This window comes from Parus major, chromosome 1 (assembly GCF_001522545.3).
Source record: "Parus major isolate Abel chromosome 1, Parus_major1.1, whole genome shotgun sequence".
Lineage (NCBI taxonomy): Eukaryota > Metazoa > Chordata > Aves > Passeriformes > Paridae > Parus > Parus major.
The window spans coordinates 74691385-74712042 of NC_031768.1; the positions used below are offsets into that span (position 1 = coordinate 74691385).

The following is a 20658-nucleotide window of genomic DNA, read 5'->3' on the forward strand; positions in this document are numbered from 1 at the left end:
GTAAAAAGGTGTATACTGATCCTTGGATACCTTGGTCATGAAAACCTCACAGGAAGCTCTGCAGAACAAAGGCCTAAGAGAATGCTGGAAGTATAATGCATGCAGTTATTTTCAATGAATGCAGACTGAGGAACCTAATTAGGCTAGAATTATAAAACAATTAAATATTTATTCAGCATTTTAATTCACCACTCACTTGCTGAGAATTACAGAGTAAATGCATGTCTGCCCGTAGGGAAGCGAGCTAGGTTTCACACAGTACCCGAGTACAGCTTCACAAACTGCTTGTAAGCTCTCAGGTGAGACACTTCAGCCTCTCTGGCTCAGATATGTGGCTTAACATGGGAACACCGTTGTGCTGCAGTGAACATAAATGTAGTAGTACATGCTAACTATTCTACTGGGGCTTTGCTGCTGATCATTAACTATTCACATTAAAAATAGTTATTTCCTCTGATAAATATTTTTCAAGTTGTTTTCACTCTTAAGAACATATTAACAAATTCCCTTTGAAAAACAAATTCCCAACACCACTTTTATGTTATGAGTACTCAGGAAAAATTTGAAAGAACTGAAAGGGTTATTCCCTCTCACTTTTCCCTATAGCCTTTGTGGACGGTTTCACAATTTTCCAAGTATATCGGGAAATTTCAGGATGCCTCCACGGCATTAGTGCTGGTGACTTCAGAGCCTCCAGCAGCCGGCGGCTGTGTGACGGTCAGCAGCAGGCACCTCGGGAAGGCGTGCGCGGTGAATCCAGGTGTTGGCTCGGTGGATATGATTAACGAGGAAGATAAATCCTCGCAGTCGAGGCTGTTCTGGTAGATGTCGAATGGTATTTGGGAAACAGCCTGACATCGCCAGCCGTGAGCGCTGTTCTCAGGCGGCGCTCCCGGAGCTCGGCCCTGTTCCCACAGGTGCTCACAGACCGCCACTCGGGTGTCACCTCTGCAGCACCTGGTGAAGAACACACATCACTCCGCATGCTAGCCTCCCCTTACGGGCACCGCAGCGCTTTGCCGCCCAGCCTGCCGGAAAACGCTGGGAGGAGGGAAAAAAGAGAGAAAGAAGATCCCACCTCGCCGGGCCCATCCCCGGCCCGCTCCCCGCCCCGCGGCCCCGCCCCGGCCCGCCCCTGGCCCGGCAGCGCGCAGACCGCGCCCGGCGAGCTCGGCCGGTTCCTCCGTGGCCATGCGGCTCCTGGCCCGCGCATCCTGCGCTCTGTGGCTGCTGCTGCTGCTGCTGGCCCGCGGCTCCCGTGAGTAGCGCCCGCGGGGGGACGGGCCGGGCTGGGCCGGGCCGGGCCCAGCCGAGCTGGGGCGGGTGGACGGGGGGGAGCCCTGCGCCCCTCGTAGCCGCTGTGCCTGGCGGCTGCCGCCGCATTCCACTGGGCTGATCCAGGCCTTGTCCCGCCGCTGGCGGCCGGAGCGGGGCCGGGGCTGCGCCTGGCTGCCCCCGGGGGCGCGGCAGCGGGACAGCTCCGAGTGGGAGCCGGGGTCGCACGGCCGGCGTGTCCGGGAGCTGTATCAAAAACGGAGAGGAGGGGTTAATATTCGGGATGTTTGTTCAGTAGAAGCCACAATGCCAGGAACCCCCCGAGAGTGTTTGGGTTGGGGGTGCGTACGCCCGCAGGGATGCGCGGGCGCGGCCCAGTCTCGGCTCCGCCCCGGGACCGGCCGGGGGACACGGGGGAGCCCCCGGGGGCCGGGCTGGGAAGGGCCGCTCCGTGCCCCTTCGGGGTGCTGCTCTCTGGGGCTGTGCTCGGGGCTCCGGCTCACGGTGGCGGTGCGGATGGGACAGCCGCTGTGCTTTGTCGCGTTTCTGTCAGGTGCTTACAGCGGTGCTCTTTGTAGTTAGTGGTCGGTTCTAGCAAATGCACAGCCTTGTACCCGGGCTCAGAACACCACAGTCAGGGGACCAGAGTTGACGGGCACTGAAATAGACCGAGAAGCATACAGGTCTGACCTTCTGGAATTGCCTTTTCAGAAGACTGAAGTGTCTCATACGGTGCCACACAATTTTCCAAAGTAAAGAAGCCAAAAGATGATGGGTATTTGGATAAACCTGCTCTAAATACTGCTGAGGAATCTCAGTCCAGCAGTGTTTATATGCTGTTGTTTAATCTGGTGAAGTTGTAATATAAATTGATTTTTTAAAAAAGAGAATGAGGAATGTAAACAGCCTTATAATTGCCCTTCAAAAACAAGGGCAAGTTATCTTTAAAAGAAGCTTACAGGTAACCTATTTATTGCTTTGCTAAAATCCTATGGCCTCCATTTAATAACAGTTGCTTTTCATTTCATGTGGTATAAGATTGCACTGATCTGTCTTCTGTCATGCTGCTTCCTGAGTGCATGTGATTTAACTCAGAGTACAGTCACTGCTGTCTCCTGGAGCAGGGCTCCTCTCATCTAACTCCTGAAACTCAAATGTAGTCCTTCCTCCGTATGTGAATTGGTTGTCTGGGGTTCAATTAGGATATGTTGAAAGAAATTGTGTCCTTTTAAGGCTCAGTTTAATGTATCTGTTGAAATAGCTTTTTTTTTTCCCCCTCTGTCCACTTAGAAACTTCCAGAAAGTACTGCTGAGATTTGTGTTGATTTCAGCAGAAGTTTGTGATTATCTAATCAACACTACAGGAGGAAGTGTGAAGTCCATCAAATACTCTTATATACAGGAAGTGAAAGTGGCATTAAATGTGTCTTCGCTCTGCTTAATATTTTTGTGCAGACTGGTTATTTCAATATAATGCTGTGCTTTTACTCTGCTGGGCAGTTTGTTTCTATGTGTCAGTCAAGTCAGTGGAAGAAACATCACCAAAATAATATGGTTTATAAAAAATCTTTCCCACTGTTATGTAAAATCCATCTGGCTTCCTGGTACCTGAGTAAGGAAAATCCCCTTTCCCTGTCAGGAAGTGGCCGTCACCCCTTTCCTGCTGTGTTGAGAAAAGATAGCTTGTGACATCTTCCAAGCGCTTGCTTGTATACAGAACTACTCACAGTAAAAAATCAGCAGCAGCCTCCAGCCCTGTAAGCAGGCATGATATTTTGATTTTCTGTATCATCTGCTCTTAGAAGAGGTTACATTCATATTGCTCTAATGTCTCTGCTTTAACCATTCCAGCACCTCAACTCTTCCTCATCTGGATTTCTTGGAGATTACTGAGCAAGTGTGTGATCTTTCTGATGGACTGCACATTGTCATTGCTTCTCTACTTCTGGGTTTTTTAAACCAACAACAGCAGAATTACTTGGGCATGAAACTCCCCTCTGTGCCTGCCATGCATTAAACTTGAAAAGAGAAAGTGCCCAGAGAGGATTTTATATATATCTTTTGACATGTCCCCAAAATGAATAGGTAAAGCTGTTCTTAGTAAAAATGAGAGTTTATATACCAACATTTCCCGCAGCATAAAGTTTAGCTACACTAGACGTAAAGTGTGTGAGTCCTTACAAATGAGTTTGTCTTCTGTGTGAAGGTTGGAGTGAGCAAATTGACCTTGGTCACATGCAGGTAGTTGAAATGACTACTGCCATTAATTTGTGTAGGTTTCTACTACCAGGGTTCAGCTGTGGAGAACAGTAATTTGGTATGTGTCTGAGCTGGAGACTACAGTTTGCAAACATGAATGTTATCCACTGTGTTGATTTTTGCAGGACCTGGCAAAATCAAGTCCATTTAACATCCTGTCCTTTTTAGCAAGTCTCAGAGCTATTCCTATCACCTTGTATGCATTTGTTTAACTTGCAGGCACAAGTCTTCAGTGTCTGCTACTTCAGAAAGCCCCATTCCAGATATAAAACTGGAATAACTGAACTGATTTTGCCCTTTTGAAAGTTTGCATATCCAAATTGTCCAATTCATGACTTTTGACGCACTAGAGCAACAAAACCACAAGAGGCCCTGAAAGCACTTGAAATCCCAGACTCTGACAGGGGCTTTCACAGGAAGCACATTTGCCTTCAGATAAACCCCAGCCAGCCACGGTTCTGTGTTTTTTCTGCTGCATCTGCGCCTGACCTTAAACAGAGCAAAACAGGGTTGTCAGACAAAAATCATGTTGATCCCTCATCCCTGTCCTTTTCCGGTTTGTGGTGTTCTGATGCAGTTTTAGGTTGGGGATATCCTTGTGTTGGTTCTGTTTAATCATGAAAAATGGGAGCAAGAGATCCTTTCTTTCTGTCCCCTCTCTTCTGGGTCGCAGGCACACAGCACAGGCAACTCAGCACAGAGTTGCTCTACTTAAGGTTCGTAGGCCCAATGTTGCAGCCGATGCTGTGGCCCCAAGAGCTCTGCTTGTGCACAGGATGCTGCAGCTGGCTGCCAGCTCTCTCCCCTCTTCCTTCCTGTACCAGCCCATGTGTGTCTACACCTGGGTCAGTGTGGATTTCTAACCCTTGCACTTCTGTTTCCTGGAGAAAGCCAGAACCCCTCCCTGTTTTGCTTTGGGACAGTTGAGCTGTGAAGCCTGTGGTCTGGGATAAGAGGTTCTACTTGTCAGAGCCATGGCTACATAAAAGCTGTGGTGCTTTTTACTGTGCTTAACCCAGGCATCCTTTCTGCCTCCTTTTGAAGTCTCCTGTTTGCCACTGTAATGATACACGCAGCTTCAAATTCAAAGGCACAGTCTCAGGATAAGAGAACACTTGGGGAATAGTATCATTTTGAGGTGTTCTTTTATCTCCCTCATCCCATTCACTGCCATGTGTTCCAATGTGGCTTATGTTTATGCCAAACCCCATTTAAGGAGTATTTGTATTCTGGAGCCAATGCATGTTATTCAGATTTGGATTTGTTTAGAAAGGGAAGAAAAATAAGAATCTTTTAAGGTGGATAAAGTCCTCGATATCTTTCAAGGTGTGCAGTCCAAGCTGATCTGAACTAAACTAATACAGTCCTGCCTTTACTTCCGCCTCTATTTCCTGCCCCTCTCTTTCAGCTGGTTATAACACAGAGCCCTTTCTGCTGGGTAAAAAATTTCTCAGCAGAAAAAAACATTGTGTGCTGTTGAAGAGGGACATAATATCAGTTCTGTGGTGGCTTAGCTTTCCCAATCAGATCATTGTTTAGTGTGGGGGAACTTGCTGTGATATAGAACAGTTTTTTTGCAGGGTTGGGTTCTCTCTGGGGAAGTTTAGTTTCGCAGTGTTCCATCCTTTGTTTGTTTTCCCTAAGCTCCCTAGTTAAACAGTGTAACATACCTTGCAGTGTTGCCTTCGGTCTTGATATTGCAGGTATGGTGATATACAATGAGTTATTTTGCCATTTGTATTTGCAAACTTCACCACTTTGAGACCTTGACTAAGGTTTTGTAAGCACAAAGAAAATGGCCTATTTCTGTGATACCCAGTTCAGATTATTTGTTTGTCTTTTACGTGATATTAGGTGATCAGAACTAAACTGCTTAGCAAAGGCAGAACCCACAACTGATGATCTTGTATGTGTGTGAATATCAGTGTATTCCTTCTCTGTGATTTATCTTTAAATTTTACCTCTTCTTTGGATGTGTGATCCTTCTCAGTCCCATTCCCCACCTGCCAAATGCTCAGTGGATGCATTAACTTGCTCTTAGTCCCAAACTGAGTAATGTAATTTCTTAGTGGAGCTAGTTGTGTTATCATGTTGTCCATGTAGGGCCAGAGTAAGCACCTATCTGCTTGAAAAGGCCTGGAGAAGATTTTTTTACAGGAAAAGATTTAAGTGAGACGTTCTTTCTCTTCTGCTGTAGGTGACACAGGTCAAATGGTATTACTGAAGGAAAGTGCCTGATTTTTGGCCTCTTTTGCTCTCATTTCATCTCAAGGAAGATGAAAACTTGGCATGGTGTTGATGGAGAAGACAGAGGATGGAAGGAATTGCAGTTCATTTGGTGGTTGGATAGTATAAATGGTGTCATTTTTAACGTGTTCAGAGCAGGCTGTTGTGCTAACATGCTTTTATATCATCATTATGACTGTCCATGGTAAAGTAGTCATTTAAATGCCCAAAGCAAGTGGCAGATGCTATACCTTTTTTTTCTTCTTCCACCTAAAACTATCTTATTATTCTTGTGTTTTTTAATGTAGGAAACGAAGACGTGAACAGCACGACTCCAATTCCAAGCAATGGGTTGCCAGGTAATACTTTTGGTATTTCTGTTGCTGTTCCTCATCAAGTAGCATCAAGAAAAGCAGTCTGTATTATTTTCCGTACTATAAACTGTCTTTTAATAATTTGCCCTTTATTTTATTTTATTGAATTGTGGGCAGCTGTAGGGCAGAAGGGAGGTACTGTGGTTGTCACATCTATTCCAGGACAAATAAAGATATTTAAGTGAAATAGTAAAACACAATTCAGTTTTCCCATATCCTTGGGAACCCCAGAGCAACAGAGAGAGGAGAAATAAAATGGGAAAATACTTTGTATAGAACTAGAAACACCTGTCAACATCAATTTACAGTTAAAAGGCAAGCCAAGAAGTCTGCTAGATTAGAATTCAGTGATATTCAGATAAAGGCAAGGCATTTTTTCATTTGAGTAATTTTTGCCCTCTACTACTTGAGTCATCTCATTTGTTGGCCAACAGTACTCTGCTCATTAACTCACTCTTGTGAGTCTTGTGTTAATTGCAATACTGACTCGCACCCAAATTCCAGGCAGTAGATGTGGCTTCCTTTTACCTGTAGGAACATGCAGTCCATGTCCAGACCTGTCCCAGGACTGCAGAAGTAGGCGCTTAAAACCTGGTGGAAAACTAAAGATGTGTTCTGGTTACAGTACTGGGCCTGTGTGGGATAAAAATCAACATATGCAAGAAAGAATGTGTTTGTACTATCATAGACCCTTTCTCAAAGGCATTTAAATCTGCAACTTAATGTCCCAGTTATGTTAGTATAATGGTTGAGTGTGCAGTACACAGTGTAGGGGGCTACTTGGCTGTGATTATACCAAAGAAAATAGCAAAGTAATTACCTCTGTAATTTTCACTCCCTACCATTTTTTTGGTATGAAAATGTAAATTTGTTCTTAACCTGACCTTGCTCATAACATGAATGCAATTGCAAAGGGTTTTAGACTAGACTTTTCCAGTGGTAAGAACAGCAGATCCATTCAAAGGAAGTAGGTAGAGATCTGCTTCTTTATTGCAGTGGCTCTGTTTCTCTCCTCTTAATCTCTGAGGTTATGTGCTTTGTTTTTCAGCCATGCTAAAAGCAGCAGAGCTGCTGCAAGGCACATAACCCTGCCAGTGTGGGATGTTGCTGTAAAAGATGACTTACTTCAGAGAAAAGAATGATCATAGAATGGGCATTCACAACAGTGCAGAATGAAGGGAGGAAGGTATAGACAGTAACACTCCCAAAAACAGCCCAGGTCTTTGCCAGGAGGAAGGGATGCTTAATCTGTGAGAAACACAGAAGAGGGACGCAGCAATGAGGACAGAAGTGAGTGGGGAGGTGCCTGAGAAACCTAGAAATAGGCAAGAGGACCATGAGGACAAGAAAGAGAACTGGAACAGGAGAAGTGAAACAAGGGAGAGAAAGGCAAAACCACTAAGACTGGGTTGCATTTTATGTCTGGGAAAAGGTACTTTCTTAGGACCCTTTTTGTTAGAGAACGTAAGTATGCAGGAAGATGTTGCTCAGAGTTAACTGTCTGCCCCTACTTGACTACAGTATATTCCCAATATCATCCCAGTTTGCAACAGAGATGCAACAAAATGAAGGGAAGGGTCAAGGGACAGAAGATGGAACTGAAATAGAGGAATAAAAATACAAAACTGCTCCTCCCCCCACCCCCCAGTGCATAAGTAGGTTAAGAAAGTCAGTGACAGTATGGTTATTTTACAGCAAACGGATTAAAACAGGAGATAGAAATAAAAGATGACAAACAGAGGATGTGTAAAGAATCAGATGCAGACCATTTGGACACTGCTGTGCATACAGTGTTAACTATTCTGTACTGAGATCTAGAAGTATTTTGCAGAGAGATAAAAACCATCTGCTTTGGGGTGAGCTATTCTCTGCTGTATTCCCAACTATACTCCCCAGGCACAGATACCCTGAGGACAGTATTGTGTTGTGAGTACCTTAATTATAGTATGTTAAAATGAAAAATACTGATTTTCTTGTTTGTTTTTTTTTTCCTTGAAGACAATAGCAGTTCATCCACTGTCACTTCATCATCCACACAATCTACAGCAGCATCTACAGGAGGTATGTATCTGTTCATCTGTTAATTAGTGTGAACCAGGAAGTTAGTTCCAAAATTAACCCCGATCATACTAAATTCTAAAGAATACGCCTAAAAAACAAAAATTCTAAAGAACAGGCTTTTTTCTAAAGAAAAGTGGGTATTTGAGACAGCTCTTACTATTTTAAGGCTGTTTATAGCTGTTACCATTATAAGGGAAACAACATTTAAAACAACTCTGAAAAGCGGCTGTCTTGTTTTTCAAATTTAGATACCATACTTCATCAGTAATTGCATTTGTGATGCTATTTAAACACAGGAATCAAAATTTAGCTTTGAGGAAGAATTGCAAGAAGTAGGGATTTTTTATTGTTTACTCTTCATCTTTAAGCAAACTTCTTCCATTCTCATGAAGTAAAGATGAATAGGTTGTTATGAGAACAGTGCATACCTATTTAATGTTATTTCACAGTAAACAGATTTAGGGTATAGTGGAATCCTGGGAGCTTGAGTTTCAAGAGTAGGACTCCATTTCCTTTTACATAAGACTCATAAAATCACAGTGTCAGGGTTGAAGGAGAACTTCAAGATCATCTGTCCAGCCATCAGTGTAGCATCACCATAACCACCCCTAAACCATATCCTCGTGTGCCACATCCAGGCTTCTCTTGGACACTTCCAGAGAAGGTGACTCTACCACCTCCCTGGACAACTTATTCCAATGCCCAACCACTCTTTCAGTGTTTTTTTTTACTATCCCCTGGCACAACTTGAGGCCATTTCCTCTTGTCCTTTCATTTGACACATGGCAGAAGAGACTGACCCTCACCTCTCTACAACCTTATGGCACCTAATACATAAAAAATAATTCTTAGAGAGCTCATAGCACAAAATAGTGCCATTTAAACCGGTATCAACTAAGTGGAACAATTTGTCATGGATGTATTTACATTGTTCTAGCAGTACCATACTTCCTTCAGAACCCGTCAAAACAACTGTAAATAAGTTAAATTAGGAAGTTAAAACATTAATCTTCTGGAAGAGCTTGCACAGGTAGATTTCACTGCATTAGTCAGGACTGCATAAGAGTTAACGTCATGCAGTTGTTCAGGCTGTGATGCACAAATAGAATACTGTATCTGAGAGAAGCTAGTTCTAGAAACTGGGGCCCCTTTGTGCTAAGAGCCATGTGAAAGCAGGGCAGAAATGTTGTCTCTACTTAAGATGCTTTGTGTATTTGTGGAGTTTTAGGCTGATCGTAAAGTCCCAGCTATGTAATTTTACTTCCAGTACAACTCTTATATTCTGTCTCGGTAATTTCCAGATAAGCTCTGAGCTACTGCACTCAGAAGTTGCTTGTTTTTTTTCATTTAAGTATAAAATGCTCACTGGAATAAAAAATACCCCCACCTTTGTGAAGACCTTCCTTCTGATAGGAAGCAAGTGGTGCACTGTCTCGTTCCATTGCCTGCAGTGTAGCAGTTCAAGCATGTCTAACTTGGAAAGTCCAGAGATTTCTGTAATCTCCTTGTTGCCTTATGGCCATCCCCTAAGTGTGTGAAACCACAGTGTTTCACCCATCCTGTGCTCCTTCTGACTTCTGCTCCAGCCCTTGCAGGTTTCTTGGAGAGATCCGAATTTTACTAGTTTTGGATTCTAACATTAAAAAGAGGCTTGAGCCCTTTACTGTTAGGCATAGGATAAACCTAACAGATAGCTCTGCCTTGCTTTGCAAGGTTTGCTGATTCCCATCCTTTCATCTTTTTTTTTTTCCATTAGAAGTGTCATAGATTTTAATAGTGTTCACATATTTTGATTATCTGTCTCAACCTCATCATAGTAGAGATCTAGTGGGTATATGTACTTAATTCACTTTAAGTCTCTCCCATTTTTTTGAAGGAGGGGAAGGGAGCTCTTTGTGAAGGAAGCAAAAGTGTTTCATTCAGTCATTTTCCATGCAAGAGAAAGTAGTTATTTTAGAAACGGCATTCCATAATAATCTTGCATGTTAGCACAGTGCTTACACAATTTTTGTGAGTTTTGTGTTCATTCTTGTTGAGTTAGAACATTAGGTGAGTAATAGCACGTACTGCTAAAGATTCGTATCTATATCCTATATATATTTTTTTCTAAATTGATTATTATAGCATAGCTATTTCATGCTTAAACACAGGTAGCAAACTATGTAAAATGCTTGCTTGTCTCTTTTAAAAACAAAGCATCGTAAACCTGAACTATATTACTGGCATGCATCCTTTTTAAATAATAAGAATTAACACAGGTAGTCAAGGTTTGTTTAGTGTAGTGTTCGATGAAGCCCAGCTGGTCTTCTGGGGGAAAGTAATTAGGGAAATAGAAGATAAAAGGACAGATGTTGCTAGCAAATATTCTTTCATCTTTGCTCTGTTTGTAAAATAATACAGGTAAGATTTTCCAAAGATGGAGAAGAACAGATTAGTGCCTGATTCATGTCAGCTTCCCAAATTCTCCAGCTGCCTCAGATAGCCTCCTAATGATGTTTTGAAAAGACTGATGTTAAATACACCATGAAAGATAGGTCTAGAGATTACACAGATATTACTGTTAAAGTTACATCACCAAGGGCTATGATCTTGATTAAGTGAAAAAAGGATTGCTACTAGAAGAGAGGTGGGGGGGGAAGTAATGTGCAAATGTACTGAAATTCCTCATAGATGTTTGGATTTTTTTCATCGTGACTCAGGTTTTCTGTAGGGTAATTTAATACCCATAGAGAAAGTGCCAGCTTTGTGTAACATCATTTTATAATGTTACACATCTAACAGTTAGCCATTGTATTGCTCAGAAACAGAAGGCCCTTTGGCACTCTGAAATCTCGGCTCAAAAACCCACAGAAAACTGCTTGACACTTGTAAAGAGATTTGTCCTTCTGTGGTATCACTTATGTTGGGAATGTACTTTACCAGGTGTGGTTTCATGTCATGTAACTATAGATGGGTTATATGTAGACATTTCCTTGCTTGCTTCCTACAATGAGGAACCATTTGGTATCTGTGGATCATTGTATCTTTGGGGAGTTTTACCTGTCAGTATTAAAATGTGCCCTGAATTTTATCTGATGTGTTTTACGCATGCTTCATAGAGGAACTGAGTTTTCGTAATTGTAACAAGGTAAGCAAATGAATATAGTGTTCCAATTGTTCCACCTCAATGGATGCTCATTTCAAAGGGTTTTATGGCACAATACAGTTACAACATTAAAGAGCAGGAAAACAAATAGCATTTACAAAGGAGTCTGTATTTTGGTATTTCAGTAGTTCTAATGCTAAATGTCTCGGAAGTGTTGTGTAGGCTAGTTCCTTTCTGCATGTTTACATTGCTATATTGATGAGTTTTTTGAAGTTTTTGATGCTTATATCAGTACTGGAAACTGTGATAGTTAAATCTTAGCAAAGACAGTTTTGTATGTAGTTCCTCATGTTTTACACAACACAAATTTTATTCTACAGAAGCATTTTAAGTGCAGTATAAAAAAGGGCAGAAATTTGGTATCAAGGTTACTCTGTAATTGAGATGAAACTATCCTTCAATTACTCTAATTTTAGACAATTTCAAGAAAACATGGATATAATTAGATATTTGAAATTCCATATTGAAAAGCTTTTGAGGTGTCTCAAATGAGCCCAGTTTGTGTGAAGCTATAGAAATAATAGAGAAGTTGGCAGCTGCTGGAAAGGAGCTCTTTCTAGAATTCTTTCATACATAAAAGCTATTTGTATCCTATTGTCTGCTTAGAGAAATGTTAGTTGCATAACAGACTCATGTTTCTTGTTAGTTTCTTCTTAGAAAAATAAATTATTGTTTTACAGTCATTTTTAGCTGGCTGCCTTCCATGAAAGTTCTAAGGATTTTGCTATAAAAAGCAATTTCTATTATTCTTGAGTTTTGTATCATGGTATTTTTATTCTAAACAGTTCATTAGTGTTTTCTGAGGAGGGAAGGGGAAGTGTTAGGTAAAAGTAAAGTAAAAGACACTACGTCAATGAAACTTAAGAAAAAGCATTCCAGCCTTTGTTTTAACCTTGGCAAGACTAAATAAATTACTTAAGCATACATTTACTGTAGTTGAAATTTAATCGTGTTTATCCTTACCACATAAATGCAGAATTCTCTGTGGTAAGTTTTTAATGTACATGGAACCCTAGTAATGCTGGTGTTTTGTTCAAAAACAAATGAAAGAAGAAATCATTGCTAAAGTTGGGGGGATGATGTTTTCATGCAAACCCTGTTGTTACGAAAAAAACCAAAAACTGACTCACCTAGAAGTCATCATATCTTGTCCAGGTTTTCTTTATAGCCTTTCCTTTGAAGAATTCTTGACCTTGAGGCCCAGAAATCAGAGCCTAGGTCTTCCCAGAGGAAAGTCTGTATGCAAGTCTGGATGGCATGCAGTGGCATTTTTGTTGCTACTCTGTTGTTCTATTTGGGCATGATAAATGTGGTCTTACTCAATGCAGGTACAGTTGTTTATTTTCATGAATTTTTCTGCGTGGTATCACAAAAATTTCCCAGGTGTGTCCACCAGTACTATTCATCTGACCAGTAGCAGTCAGCCCAACACCACCACCACCACAACTGTGATCATGACAACTCAGCCCACCAAAGCCAGCCAGACAGCAACGCCCACCACAGCTGCACCAGTCACATCGCCACAAGGCAATATTACAGGGGTGACCACTTCTAAGACTTCCTCCGCTTCTGTAACAGGTGAGTTTGCAGTTCAGAAAGCTCATAAAGGCTTGGATGCATGTTCACATTGGTTGCAGAACAGTTAGTTTTACAGGAGTGTAAAAAAGAGAAGAAAGTATTTGCATGCTGAAAAATAAGACTAAAGTGGGAGTTCATCGCTAAGCTGGATACAGTAATGTTGCTCTGAGCACTCCGCTTACTTAGGACTCACTTTAACCTGAGAGACCTGACAGATTTAAGGAAAAGAAAAAAAAGTGCAGCCACCAGCAAGGAGATCAGCAATGTGAGGGAGAAACCCTTGATTTTGAATATTTTGAATACAACTTCTGTGTTCAGCTCTCCTTTCTGCAGTTTATTTGAACTCATTTCTAATGCTTCCTTTTTCACAGCTGACTTGTATCTCAAAATATGTCTACTGGCTTGGTAAAAAGACTGAGCTCTGTTAGCAATTTAATGATTGTTACCCTAACAGAGAATAGAGCATGACTGTGCACGAGTCACCCTTTATGTAAAAGTTGTCAAATACAGTTTAACTGTACCTGGTAATACAAAAACAGTGAGTGCAGAATTCAGTATTTCCTTGTACTTGGCTGTGTTCGCATCACTTCAGGCTTGCACTTTTAAACACATCAGGAATGCTTACATATCAGTGAAGCATCATTGGGTAGGTGAAGGTGTCACCAGAAGAAACACTCTGTATGTAGCAAGTACAAATAGAATTGGGCACAGACTGGGTGTTTAGGTGGGAGTTTGTATGATGTAACCAGTTCTAGCAGCAAAACAGCTATGGATTATCTGAGATCATGTTGCCTGTGTCAGTGTTTATGTCAAGCTGCAGAGCTGATCTCACTTGGGACTGTGAGGGTACAATTCCATGAGACAAGGTAAAGCAATCTCAACAGCTCATTGCTACCAGGTGTTCTGCACCCACAGAACTACACTGACAGACTTGGTGGCTGTTGGTCCCCTCTTGCAGGATGACTCAGTATGTTCATCTGACTAAAAGCAACTTCCTTTTATGCTTGGGTTTATTGCAGGCCAGCTTAGTTAAATTGGCTTATGGAGGGTATGAAAAACACTAGAACTGGCCTAAGGAGGGGGCAGGGGAGATAAAAGGTAGGGAGAAAAAGGGAGATGGAGAGAAGGAGCAGTCAGTCTTTGAGAGACAACAAGCAGGTGGACCTATGTCACCAGAATAGGACACTTAAAACCAGAGCCCTAGATTTCAGTGTGCTTGGTTTGTATCTTGACAGTTGATCTTGGTTAAATTTGTCTAATTGGGTCTTCAGGTGGTAAATCAGTGGTGAGGGCAGGATGTGGAGTAGTCCCTCAAAACACAATTTTGCAAGCTCTGTAAAATGTGCATTTTGTTTTCTTCTTTTCAGCCACATCAAAATCAGAGGCTGTCATAGTCAAAACCTCCAGATTTGATGTGGGCAGTTTTGTAGGTGGCATTGTGCTGACTCTTGGAGTCCTGGTCATTCTCTACGTTGGATGCAAAACTTACCACTCTAGAAGAGGCATTCAGTACAGAACCATGTAAGTTCCCAAGGGATTGTCCCTTGGCCATTTATTACTGTCTTGGGGGGGAAAAGGAAAACCAAATGGGCAGAACGAGCTCTGAAACATTTGTTTAATATGTGTTATATTAATAGCAATAAGAGATTTAATTCTGATGTTTTCTCATTCACTACTTCTGCCATTCACCATTAGGCATAAGCCTCTCTCCTCTGGGTTTTTTTCTCTGATCTATTAGATAAAATAATTCTATTTTTTCAAAAGGATCCTTGTCATTTAGCTAGTCCATGAATAGTTAACATTTCATTGAAACTTCCTGCAGCTTGCAAGATTTCTTTCTCTTAGACTCTTTTTGTCTATTCATTCTTCAGTGTTGTCTTCCCTCTTGCCATTAATTTGTAGTGAATTCTAATCAAAATTGTACCATCACACTTGCTATTTATGCTCAGTTCTGCTCCAGGCTTCAGGACTTGCCCACATTTAGTTTAAGAACTAGGTTGCTTTTGTTTTCCTCTTCAGTGTCATCCATCTCAGCCAAGAAGTTTTAAGTGAGGTGAGGTCATAAGACTTGTTGGGATACTGGTGTTCAGGCCTTTTTTTCTCTCCATCTTGACTCCTCATTACTGGTCATGGAATGAAGCCAGTCCCTGCTGCACCTTTACCCAAAGTGGTGTTTGTGAATAGGTATTGTAAAATTTACATCAACAGTCTTCAAAATGTAGAGAACCTGCTGCTGAGCTTGTACAGTGGCTTTGATTAATTAGTGTTACTCCTGGTGAGATAGAGGATAAACAGGCCTGAGCAACAGCTGATGTAAGAATATGTGAATGATGTGTGAAAGACAAGTTGTTAGGGAAGCTGGAGGAGTGTTAATAAAACTGTTCAGCTAACTTCAGGCTTGCCTCAGAGAGGACTGTAACTCGCAGATCAATGCATCCTTACTCCTTCCTAGCAAGGCATCCTCTGCTCACAAAATAACCTTCTCAGCAGGAGCTGGGTGGCTCTTTCTCATGTGGACTGTTGCTTGTAGTGCAGAACATTAATTACTGTGTTTCTGTTACAGTGATGAACACGATGCTATCATTTAAAGAAGACTTCAGAGAAGACAGTGTTGGAAACCCACCCTGTCACAGCTGTTGTAACTTCTGAAAGAGTTTCTTTCATAAAGATGATCACAGTCTCTAAACCTGTCTTGGGTGTTATGCAAAATGTGCAGAAGCTTTTTAAACATCCTGATTTTTTATGTTGGCTCTTGTAAGAGGAGCTCAGCACTTTGTAGACAGTATTTTCTTTTTCCAATTTTTGTAACCAGATTTAGAGAAAACCACATACTGAGTCATTTTAAGGTACACACACAGCTCTCTGAAATAGCTAGTTACTAGCACAGGCAATTGCATCAATGAAATTCTAAGTAAGTTCAGGGAGTTTTTTCTAAAATTTCATATTAAATTGTATTTATTTTGAAGTTTGATGTGACCTTAGTTTAGAAATTTTGGGTTTTGAATAACTCAGTTAATTTTTAATAGGCTTCAAAGGAGGTGTGGTTAGATAACTGTATAGAAGGTGATAATGAGTACTCTAAATGTCAGTCATTAGCTTGCCAGTGAGCTACAGATGCTTTCCTTAATAGGCTCTATAAGGAGAGTAGCTGCAGGAAACATGGACAGAATGGAGGTATCCAACCATAACCCTTTTCTCTAAAAGCTTCTTTTTTTCTTGACTGTCCTAATGAAGCTTGTGCAATTGAAGATTTAATAAAAATGAAGAAAAGTAATTTTGTCATTATAAATATAAAGAAATTCTAAAATTGGCTTTTAAACTGAAGGTAGCAATCACTTGGCTCTTGATTTTTATCATTACAAAGCTGTCTGCAGTGTTTCAGCAGCATTTGATAATTGTTCAAAGTTATATAGAGAAGGGAAAACCTATAAGACAGCATTTTAGCAGACTATAAAGTGCATTTTTACAGCTGTTTTCAGAACTTGATCCTGCTGCACAGGTGTACAGAGCTTTTTGTGTGGTCAAAGGCCCAGCTGATGGCACTGGGGCATCTCTGAGCACACATTTAGCTGAAGGCTCAAATGCTCTGGGGGTGCTGTGCAGGATGGTTGGTGCTGTTCCCATGTCACTTCTGCAGGTCCACTCAGGTAAATCTGCTGACTTACACTGCTGTAAGGAAAACTAGAGCAAATATCAGGAAACACAGGACTGCATCTCTTTAAGTCACTGAATGATTGTTCAGTCTTGCTCAGGCTTCACTTGTAGACCTGTCCCCATGGAAGAGGGTGTGGTGGGGTTTGACTGTCCTGGTTACTGCTGGCACCAGTCTCTCCTGCTGGGCACAAGGGAGATGGTGACAAGTGAGGACAGTCACAGTGGGAACTGCACACAGCTCAGTTGGGGGCTGCAGAACTCTTCAGGGAAAATGTAACTACTCTGGAACAGATTATTTTCTTAAGCAGTTGTTTATTCTGACATGCAATGTTAAAGTGCCTGCTTGGTTTTTTTTTCCTTTTTCATATGGAATAATAAAACTGTTTCCAAGGCAGAGCCAACTCCAGCAAACCATGGCTAATGAGTCATTTTATAGCTACTCACCTGAAAAGAAGGTAACAGGGCTGTTTAAATTTTTTAGTGTTTGAGGGTCAGGGGGAGATAGAGTGATTTGGAGTAACTTTTGTATTTTTTCTTAATTGTATTATTTGGTGGAATTTTACTGGATTTGACTTGAAGAATTATGGAAACAATTCTTTCATAGAACTGTAATTCCTTACTTTGTAAAAATTAAGCTAGTAAAGTGCAACTCAGTTACTGGGATTGTCTCACCTCTGCTGTACAGACAAATGAAATTAAATCTTTGGAGTTACGACATTAATTTCAGTTGATTTTTTAATTTGTTAGCCAGTTTTGTAATTCCCTCAGTCCTTTCCACAGTCATAGCCATTCGATAAGAAGCATTCACTGTATATATTTTTAAATGCTAGGATACCAAACCTAGTTCATTTTTGCCTAGTTCAATAATTTCTGATTAATTCTGTGATCTCATTACTACAGTAAAGCACAAGTATGTGCTTAAGACTTCAGAAGTGTCAGTGCAAACATAAAACCAGACCTCCTTCCAGGTGTTTGGAATCTAGACAAAGGGCAGTGCAACTGATAAATTTTACCTTATCTTTGCTTTCCAGCAGAAAGTGAAAGCCCAGATTTGTTACTAATATATAAAAGAAGCTGATGCTCTGGTCATTCAGCCCTTCCTTAACTGAGTTTACTACCACTTGTTAAGATGACTCAAGTGTTTGTAGTCCATCCCCTCACAGGACTGTGTGTGTGTTTCTTACAGTGCTGGTGGCTGAGCAATGCAGTTGCTAATTCTGTCTGCCTTAGGAGCCCCTCTGGTGACACATCAAGGAACTGCATTTGCAGGGTCATGTTTTAAACCCCTCACCAGCATTCGATTCATTACTATAGCTCTTTCACACAGCCCCTATGCAAACATTTTACCCTTCATATTCATGAACTTGTGCTTCATGTTAAAGTGTTTTTATCTAATACTACAGGGTGGGAGAGTCAGTCACTGACCACAGAACATGGCCAGCCTAGGTTAGCTTTTATAAATGTTACTTTTGCCCTTCAAACACATCAAGATCAACCTTACAGTCGCATTTCAGGGCTGCAGTATTCTGCCTTCATCCCACAGGTCCTTTCCTTTCCTTTTTATGCAGCTCTCCTTTAGCCTGTATTCCGCTACCAAACTTCCAGCTTAATTGGTTTGATGGGGCTCTGTATCAAGGGCTTCAAAGCACTTTGGAAATGCTGCAGTGTTATACCTGTGTTTTTATTTAAAAAAACAAACCAAAGAAACCCCACTTCATACTGTTAAAGCAAGATCATGCTGCTGTGATAATATTCAGTAACTTGAACATTATCCTTTTGTAAATATTTCTTACCTTTCTTCTTTATTCAGAGCTCTTACATACTCTTGCCACTCTATTTTTGCCCTGAAGAGTTACATAGCATTCTTAACATGCTTTGTTGAAAAATATGTAAATAACGTGACAGTAATACCAAAAGTGAAATGGATGGGCATGAGAGGCTGGAAATTGCCTAGAGAACTCAAGAGGTTAAGAATTTAGCTGTGATACGGAAACAGAGGGAATGAGGATGGAGAAAGTAAACACATTTTCTAGACAGCACTGAAGGAGTCCCAGCTGGTGGTCCTCACAGCTGCTGTATTTTCAAAAAACGTTTGTGCTCCAGCTGGGAATACTGGTGTACTCCAAACACAGGATATGTGCAATACCCCAGACTCTCGTGCTTGATGGGTCCCAGCAAGGAAGCTGGGCTGGAGCATCAGTAAACACTGTGATCACATGTTCCATTAGAAACAGAAACACAGGACTGGGGATTTAGTTGTCTCAGGAAGTTGGCTGTGCAACAGTAACCTCTAGAGCAAAACTGACACCAGTTACACTTGAAGTAGCTCTGCAGAACAGAGAGTGCCTTCCCTGTCCAGAATAGATGTTGTGCCTGAATTCACATACCTGAGGTGGGATATGTGGAGAACTGAATTTCAAGTTTAGTCCCTCTGCAGCATTAACCACGACACTGCACATCTCAGCCTCACTAGATTACAACTGCCACAAGGCAGAATTCAAGGCAGATGAATGCACTATTTATAATTTTCATGTGCCTTTCTTCTGGTGTCTTGTGAGGAACATAGCAAAAAATCAAGTTCTGAAAGTATGATATGCTATGGAGATACTACGCTACCACTAACAGGCACAAAAAGTAGCAATATAAAGATTTTTCTTTTATATCATGCTAATGGGGTTCCTAGGTGTTTCCTGCATAGCAATTCATTTTGGCATGTAATAGCAGTGCTCTGTTATGACTGGTGGCAGTCTGATCACCTGTGGGCACTAGAACTGCATGATGCCTTCAGTTTGAAGAACACTAGGCTTCCTGGTTCATGTTTAAAAGCAAACAGAAGAGAGATGTGCATTCAGTGAAAAAAATTACTCAAAAAAAAAAATTCAGGATACTGCTAATTAGAATAAAGCTGCATGGCACTGGCTTCACAAAACACGGAGTTCCTTGGAGAGCTTCTGTATCTTGCAGAATACAGTATCAGAAATCACAACTGCTTCAGGTTAGATCCATTGCAGCTGAGGTAAACTTCAGCAAAGAAATGGCGCTTTTGCAGCAGCTGGGAATACGAAACAGCTGGGAATACTGTCTTCTATCTTCATCCCACAACAAGTCTGACCACTAAACTCCAATGATACTGAAGTTCACATCCTCCACACCCTCAAAGCCTTGCAAACACTCGCCGGGAGCTCATGACAAGCTGTGGGGCTGAAACACTGATGTCCAAGAAGTTGAGCTGTTCAGCCAGCAGAGCTGCACAGGATGCTGGGGGTAGGGGCCTATTTATTGTTCAACCCAGTCAGAGCTCTGGAAAATTCAAAGGAAGTGGATGCAGAATGAAGTCTGAGCACGGTCAGCTGGTTCTCAAGTGACAGAAGTCACTTGACCCTCTCCTTATGAAACACTAGACTGTTACCCATGGTTTAACCCTTTGCCAGGGTTGTTTGCAATGTGCTATAGACAAGCCTGACTACAGCTTTCTTGGAACAGTCCTAAGGAGAACGTAAGTGCTCACATGCACAGCATTATCAATCAGGGCACCCAGTCATTATAGCAGGGTGTAGCAGTCATAACCTACATCAGCCTTCCTGCCAAAACTAGGTCACAGTTTTACCCACCAGTTTCTAGATCAAGTTCTTCCACTTCTCAAAGCAGTTCAAGTGAAAACCAAGTGCAGAGAGCCAGTGCTGTTTGAAGGGATATTCAAAATACTCAGTGATGGACTGACTGGTATGTTGCAGGTCCCGAGGGAGGTACACACAGGCATCACAAATGACACTGAACACTTTTTAAAGCCCTGTATATCCTCTCCTCTGATTTTGATATAGTTAATTGCATTGTTTAAAAACCCTATCCTCTTCCCTGCTCAGAAACAAGGCATACCTGCTAGCAATTCCACACTCTTCAGATGAGCCTGACCTCCCCAGCTCCCCATGTAGGTTCATCTTCATCTGTAGAAAGTACACTTGGTTCTAATATTACTAATTTCTCGCCTGGAACAAATTAATGAAATTTCAAGTCCTGAGCTTTCTTAAGAAGCTTTCACAACCTCTTAAGTTGCTAGACAAGACAAAAGAGCTTTCAGAGGCATTT

At 41.6% G+C, this 20658-nt stretch overlaps 1 protein-coding gene across 1 annotated transcript; it reads left to right on the forward strand.

Annotated features, from left to right (window-relative positions):
• Positions 1–1135: 1135 nt before the first annotated feature.
• TMEM123 (transmembrane protein 123) lies at positions 1136–17293 on the forward strand. Its single transcript, XM_015645705.3, has 6 exons — positions 1136–1258; positions 6069–6119; positions 8133–8195; positions 12724–12918; positions 14286–14439; positions 15482–17293. Exons 1-6 carry the CDS (start codon positions 1192–1194, stop codon positions 15504–15506), a joined length of 555 nt encoding a protein of 184 aa, XP_015501191.1. The 5' UTR covers positions 1136–1191; the 3' UTR covers positions 15507–17293.
• Positions 17294–20658: the final 3365 nt, after the last annotated feature.